This window comes from Mytilus edulis, chromosome 2, assembly GCF_963676685.1.
Source record: "Mytilus edulis chromosome 2, xbMytEdul2.2, whole genome shotgun sequence".
Classification (NCBI taxonomy): domain Eukaryota; kingdom Metazoa; phylum Mollusca; class Bivalvia; order Mytilida; family Mytilidae; genus Mytilus; species Mytilus edulis.
Genome location: NC_092345.1, coordinates 83,796,223 through 83,804,589, shown reverse-complemented (window position 1 = coordinate 83,804,589; position 8,367 = coordinate 83,796,223). Strand labels below are relative to the sequence as shown.

The 8,367-nt window shown below is 36.7% G+C and overlaps 1 protein-coding gene across 1 annotated transcript; it reads left to right on the top strand.

Moving 5' to 3' along the window:
• Positions 1-1,140: 1,140 nt before the first annotated feature.
• On the top strand, positions 1,141-2,811 carry LOC139511049 (uncharacterized). The gene has a single exon (XM_071297619.1). The coding sequence runs from the start codon at positions 1,141-1,143 to the stop codon at positions 2,809-2,811; it is 1,671 nt and encodes a 556-aa protein (XP_071153720.1).
• Positions 2,812-8,367: the final 5,556 nt, after the last annotated feature.

Here is an 8,367-nt window from a genome sequence, read left to right as displayed (position 1 = left end):
TTTTCCTTATAAAAATATGAAGGGTAGTCAGCTGAACAAAACGTATGCCTTATGTAGGACGGACGGACCGACGAATAGGTGTACAACGATATGCCTCCGATATTTTGCGGACAGGGCATGGAAATACATCGTTTTAGTGCAAGATACTACCGCATACTGCATTTTGTTGTACAATAAAGCACTGCATTGCAGAGAAGGCTACACAGGTATGATTCCATTGCAGGAATCTATTCCGCGTGCTGCAAGGCCTTGTTGTCTGCATTTCTTAAACAATAACTCGCACCGTCTCAGTCTGATAAGGATGCGGTTTCGGTTTAATTTATGATTCATACAATAGAATGCAGGACCAAAATATCCGTTCGCCTGAAACCACAGGTTCTATTCTCAAGTTTTTTTTTACTATGAGGCTCAATATGAGTGGAAATGATCTCCTCGAAGGTTCCATTTGTATTTGAGATACTAGTAGATGGCACACAGCTATGGCATGCCACACTGTTCTCTTCGAGGTAATACACTTTATAATATTGGTCAGATACTTGAGTGAAACCATGCAAAGATTGATAGTTGAGCCATACCTTCTCTTTACATTATTCTACATGAACTGTGTTTGTTTTAATGAATACATCTGATCTTGGATGGTAAATGCTCTGACTGGATAAGATGTTACTTGGACCTAACATATAATAGACTTGAGGTTTGTGAAAATGGTTTAGTTAGTAAAAAAAATAAACATGCTGACAATGAAGATCGATTCTTTTATTAGGGTGGATAAAATTAAACGTTTTACCAATCAATACAATCTTTACAAAACTAATCAAACGTTCACTGGTCTCATTTATGAAATGTAGTCCAAACAAATAAATAAAATGTTTATTAACTTCTTTTAAAATTAGGTAACGAACCTACTTAAATTTCAATGCAATATTCTTCCAAACAATTTTCTGGAAAATATCCAGAGACACTAGTACTCATTTTAAAAAGAATTTGAAGAACTAGCCAGTTTTCGCTGATAAAAAAGAAAGTTTGTGTACTTAATATATCTGCATGTCTACACAGAAATTTAAATCTCACATTTCCTTTAACAAAATTTAATCAATAATAACAAAATGTCGACTGAGCAATCAGTAAAAAGCAGTTAAAATGGAAATTCAGGCGGCACTGACTTGTGAGATTTGTGAAAATGATCGTAAACTGAAATGGAAGTGCATTGACTGTGGACGCTTCATGTGTCAAAGATGCCGAGATGTAGTCCATCCAAAATGGCCATCGGCTCAGGATCATACCGTTGTAAATATAAAGGATGTTGGTCGAAAACAAAAATCGACTGGTACTGAACCACATAAACTAGACTTTACCAAGCTAAAATGTAGTAAACATGCTGGACAAAACTCCTGTCTTTTTTGCAATTCTTGTGGCAAGCTTGTGTGCGCGACATGTGTTGCTAAAACCCACAAGAAACACGACTTGTTAGAAATTAGCGAAGGATATGAAAATCGTATTGAAAGTATTAAAAATGAACAGAAGACTATCGGAAAGAAAATCAAATTCCTAATTGCAGCGACGAACAAGCTAGAGGAAAGAAAGACATGTGAGCAATCTACATATGAAAAGGTTAAACAAGAAGTTTTTAACTTTGAAAGAGTTTTGGTTGAACAGATAAAGCAACGAACAAATCAAATTGTTACTGAACTTGATCAGAGTCTCAAAACATTTACAGAACAAGTTGCCAAAGAAGAAAGGGAGGCGAAGAGAAAAGAAAGGACGTTGAAAGAAAAACGGGATGAACTGGTGCGATTAACGGAAACACAAAATGCTCAAGAGGTATTCTCTTTCTCAGAATCATTGGAGCCAACCTTTGAAGTCAACGTGAAGACTTCATTTCAACATATACCAATCTTCTGTCCGGGAGACTTATCCAACATTGAACATGGTAGGCTGGAAAACAGTATTTCAAAAGACATAAAATTACATGTCGTCACTCAATTTACAATTGACACCGAGGCTGTCAATGATCTTGTTTCTTGTCCCGACGGATCTTTCTGGGTTTATAACGATACATCAAGACAAGTACAAAAGGCAATCCCTGACGGCGATACCCTCAAAGTACTGCCGAATGTAAAACTCGACATGATAGATATGTCGTCTTTTTCGAATGGGGAAATTCTTGCATCAATTCTTGAATCGTCCAACCTCGTGTACATACAGCCTGATAAACAAAAAGTACAGAATTCAAATTTCAGTGTCTCTCCTTTAGCTACACTTGCCGTTCACATAACTCGTGATGAGAAGGTTATAGTAGGGGCAGCCGAGAAAGGGGGTTGGTTTCCAATTCAAGGACCAGGACAACTGATCATAATGGACCAAACAGGGCGTTGGAGAAAACTTTTTGAAGTTGACAACAAAAACAGACCGTTATTTAGTGTACCAGTCCGTGTAACTACCAGTAGTAACAGTAACATTGCTGTTATAGATGTTATCTCTAACGATTTATTAGGGAGAATCATCGTGCTGGATGATGGAGGGAAAGTTTTAAATATCTATACTGGAAATCCAGAGATAAACAATGAACATTGCCCTTTTAGACCAATGGACATTGTAACTTCACAGTCGGATAGTTTTGTGATTGCTGAGAGTTATAATTATTTCCTACATATTCTTAGTAGTACAGGAATTTTAATGCAATATTTAGATACCAAAAAGGTGGGAATAGAACAACCAAAGTCTCTGTCTGTGGATTATAACCGACACTTTTATATTGGAAGTGAAAAAAGTAAACAAAAATCCAAAATATTTGTCCTGGAGAATTTCTAATTCTAAAATGTATTTTGAAAAAAATGATTTTCCATGGTGACACTTTAGCAATTGTCAAAACGATAGATACCCGAAAATTTCCATAGATCGTACACGGACATTTTAAATTCTTTAACAATGTAAATGTATACTATTATAATTCATACACTATAAATTATTCTACTGTAAAAAAGAAAAGTTATCTTTACTTTTTATCGCCTAGCTTATCTTCAAAATAACCAAGGTTAACAAACACTCATAAAACATATATTCAGATAAAACACACGTTCTCTCCAAAATGGATTAACATACAAAAATAATAAAAGGCATTGGTTTTGTTTACAATAATGTTATACTATAACCAATCATTGACTTATATTTTTGTCTTTTTAAATCGGGAACCATAAATTGATTGCATTTAATGAAGAAAAACATATTCATCATTTGAATGTCTTTCATATCAATGTTGCTACACATAATAAAGTGTTCAAAATGACATATTACACAGAGTGGTGTGGTGCTATAAAGCCAAGCATGACTCATTACACATAGTGGTGCTATAAAAGCCAAGCATGACTCATTACAAAGATTGATGCTATAAAGCCAAGCATGACTCATTACACAGAGTGGTGCTATAAACCCAAGCATGACTCATTACACAGAGTGGTGCTATAAAGCCAAGCATGACTCATTACACATAGTGGTGATATAAAGCCAAGCATGACTCATTACACATAGTGGTGATATAAAGCCAAGCATGACTCATTACAAAGAGCGGTTCTATAAAGCCAAGCATGACTTATTACAAAGAGTGGTGTTATATAGACAAGCATGACTCATTACAAAGAACGGTTCTATAAAGCCAAGCATGACTCATTACACAGAGTGGTGCTATAAAACCAAGCATGACTCAGTACAGAGAGCGGTGCTATATAGCCAAGCATGACTCATTACACAGAGTGGTGCTATAAAGCCAAGCATGACTCATTACAAAGAGCGGTTCTATAAAGCCAAGCATGACTCATTACACAGGGTGGTGCTATAAAGCCAAGCATGACTCATTACAAAGATTGGTGCTATAAAGCCAAGCATGACTCATTACACAGAGTGGTGCTATAAAGCCAAGCATGACTCATTACACATAGTGGTGCTATAAAGCCAAGCATGACTCATTACAAAGAGCGTTTCTATAAAGCCAAGCACGACTCATTACACAGAGTGGTGTTATAAAGCCAAGCATGACTCATTACAAAGAGCGGTTCTATAAAGCCAAGCATGACTCATTACACAGGGTGGTGCTATAAAGCCAAGCATGGCTCATTACAAAGAGCGGATCTATAAAGCCAAGCATGACTCATTACAGAGAGTGGTGCTATAAAGCCAAGCATGACTCATTACAAAGAGCGGTTCTATAAAGCCAAGCATGACTCATTACACAGAGTGGTGCTATAAAACCAAGCATGATTCATTACAAAGATTGGTGCTATAAAGCCAAGCATGACTCATTACACAGAGTGGTGCTATAAAGCCAAGCATGACTCATTACAAAGAGCGGTTCTATAAAGCCAAGCATGACTCATTACACAGAGTGGTGCTATAAAACCAAGCATGATTCATTACAAAGATTGGTGCTATAAAGCCAAGCATGACTCATAACACAGAGTGGTGCTATAAAGCCAAGCATGACTCATTACAAAGATTGGTGCTATAAAGCCAAGTATGACTCATTAAAAAGATTGGTACTATAAAGACATGCATGACTCATTACACAGAGTGGTGCTATAAAACCAAGCATGACTTATTACACAGAGTGGTGCTTTAAAGCCAAGCATGACTCAGTACAGAGAGCGGTGCTATATAGCCAAGCATGACTTATTACACAGAGTGGTGCTATAAAGCCAATCATGACTCATTACACAGAGTGATGCTATGAAGCCAAGCATGACTCATTACACAGAGTGGTGCTATAAAGCCAAGCATGACTTATTACACAGATAGGTGCTATAAAACCAAGCATGACTCATTACAGAGAGCGGTGCTATAAAGCCAATCATGACTCATTACACAGAGCGGTGCCATATGGCCAAGCATGACTTATTACACAGAGTGGTGCTATAAAGCCAAGCATGACTCATTACACAGAGCGGTGCTATAATAGGCAATAATGACTCAATGCACAGAGTGGTGCTATACAGCCAAGCATGACTCATTACACAGAGCGGTTGTATAAAGCCAAGCATGTCTTATTACACAGAGCGGAACTATAATAGCCAATAATGACTCATTGCACAGAGTGGTGCTATATAGCCAAGCATGACTCATTACACAGAGCGGTGCTATAAAGCCAAGCAAGACTCATAACACAGATTGGTGCTATAAAGCCAAGCATGACTCATTACACAGAGTGGCGCTATAATAGCCAAAAAATTACTCATTGCAGAGTGGTGCTATATAGCCAAGCATTACCCATTACACAGAGCGGTGCTATAAAGCCAAACATGATTCATTACAGAGTAGTGCTATATAGCCAAGCATGACTCATAACACAGAGAGGTGCTATATGGCCGAGTATGACTCATTAAAACATTAGTGGTATGAAGCAAAGCGTGATTCCTTACACAGAGTAGTGTTATATAGCCAAGAATGACTCATTACACAGAGCGGTGCTATACACAGGCAAATTTTACTCACATGAATTTCACGTGAATTTAAATTCATGTGAATCTCACGTGAAATTCACATGAATTTCACCACAAACGAGCTTATACGTGAAACTCACATGAAATCAGTTTTTGTGAAACTCATGTGAATTTTCCATGAAAATCACATGAATTTTTCAAATAGAGTAATTCAAATAACACCGAATTTCAAATCTATTTAATATCATGAAAAATATAAATTTTGTGTGTGTAAATACACGTGAAATTCATGCAAAATATTTTACATCAGATTTATGCGAATTTCAATTCACATGAAAAATTTTCACGTGAGTTTCATGTATAAATTCGTTTGAGGTGTACGCAAATTTTGCCTGTGTATAGCCAAGCATGAACCATTACACAGAGTGGTGCTATAATAGCCAATAATGACTCATTGCAGAGTGGTGCTATATTTAATGAACATTGCCCTTTTAGACCAATAGACATTGTCACTTCATAGTCGGATAGTTTTGTGATTGCTGAGAGTTATAATTGTTTCTTACATATTCTTAGTAGTACAGGAATTTTAATGCAATATTTAGATACCAAAAAGGTGGGAATAGAACAACCAAAGTCTCTGTCTGTGGATTATAACGGACACTTTTATATTGGAAGTGAAAAAAGTAAACAAAAATCCAAAATATTTGTCCTGGAGAATTTCTAATTTTATAATGTATTTTGGAAAAAAAACAGATTTATATTGTTCTCGTTCTATTCTGATTGTCTACGATGACACTATTAAGTAATTGCCACGAGTGGATACCCGAAAATTTCCATAGATCGTACACTGACATTTAAATATCTTTAATAGTGCAAAGTTATGCTATTTATTCATAACTTATAGATAATTCTACTGTAAAAAAAATTATCTGTATTTTGATCTTCAAAATAACCAACGTTAATAAACACTCACAAAAATATATTCAGATAACACACACTTTCTCTCCAAAATGAATTGAACATTGAAAAAATAATTAAAGGCATTGTCTTTGTTTTACAGTAATGTTATACTAGTACCACTCATTGACTTATAATTTTGTCTTTTCTTTTTAAATCAGGAACCATTAGTTGATTGCATTAAATGAACAAGAAATAATTCTTCATTATTCATGTTATTTCAAAATGACACAGTACACAGAGTGATGTGCTATATAGCCAAGCATGATTAATTACACAGTAGATTGATGCTTTATAGCCAAGCATGATTCATTACAGAGAGTGGTGCTATACAGCCAAGCATTACTCATTACAGAGAGTGGTGCTATACAGCCAAGCATGACTCATTACACAAAGTGTTGCTATATATCCAAGCATGACTCATTATACAGAGAGTGGTTCTATATATCCAAGCACGACTCATTACACAGAGGGGTGCTATATAATCGAGCATGATTTATTAAACAGAGTGGTTCTATATTTCCAAGCACGACTCATTACACAGAAAGTGGTGCTATAAAGCCAAGCATGACTCATTACACAGAGTGGTGCTATAAAACCAAGCATGATTCATTACAAAGATTGGTGCTATAAAGCCAAGCATGACTCATTACACAGAGTGGTGCTATAAAGCCAAGCATGACTCATTACAAAGAGCGGTTCTATAAAGCCAAGCATGACTCATTACACAGAGTGGTGCTATAAAACCAAGCATGATTCATTACAAAGATTGGTGCTATAAAGCCAAGCATGACTCATAACACAGAGTGGTGCTATAAAGCCAAGCATGACTCATTACAAAGATTGGTGCTATAAAGCCAAGTATGACTCATTAAAAAGATTGGTACTATAAAGACATGCATGACTCATTACACAGAGTGGTGCTATAAAACCAAGCATGACTTATTACACAGAGTGGTGCTTTAAAGCCAAGCATGACTCAGTACAGAGAGCGGTGCTATATAGCCAAGCATGACTTATTACACAGAGTGGTGCTATAAAGCCAATCATGACTCATTACACAGAGTGATGCTATGAAGCCAAGCATGACTCATTACACAGAGTGGTGCTATAAAGCCAAGCATGACTTATTACACAGATAGGTGCTATAAAACCAAGCATGACTCATTACAGAGAGCGGTGCTATAAAGCCAATCATGACTCATTACACAGAGCGGTGCCATATGGCCAAGCATGACTTATTACACAGAGTGGTGCTATAAAGCCAAGCATGACTCATTACACAGAGCGGTGCTATAATAGGCAATAATGACTCAATGCACAGAGTGGTGCTATACAGCCAAGCATGACTCATTACACAGAGCGGTTGTATAAAGCCAAGCATGTCTTATTACACAGAGCGGAACTATAATAGCCAATAATGACTCATTGCACAGAGTGGTGCTATATAGCCAAGCATGACTCATTACACAGAGCGGTGCTATAAAGCCAAGCAAGACTCATAACACAGATTGGTGCTATAAAGCCAAGCATGACTCATTACACAGAGTGGCGCTATAATAGCCAAAAAATTACTCATTGCAGAGTGGTGCTATATAGCCAAGCATTACCCATTACACAGAGCGGTGCTATAAAGCCAAACATGATTCATTACAGAGTAGTGCTATATAGCCAAGCATGACTCATAACACAGAGAGGTGCTATATGGCCGAGTATGACTCATTAAAACATTAGTGGTATGAAGCAAAGCGTGATTCCTTACACAGAGTAGTGTTATATAGCCAAGAATGACTCATTACACAGAGCGGTGCTATACACAGGCAAATTTTACTCACATGAATTTCACGTGAATTTAAATTCATGTGAATCTCACGTGAAATTCACATGAATTTCACCACAAACGAGCTTATACGTGAAACTCACATGAAATCAGTTTTTGTGAAACTCATGTGAATTTTCCATGAAAATCACATGAATTTTT

Bases quoted from the DNA above. Each gene is read 5' to 3' on its own strand.
- LOC139511049 (XM_071297619.1), top strand. From the start codon at position 1,141: ATGGAAATTCAGGCGGCACTGACTTGTGAGATTTGTGAAAATGATCGT.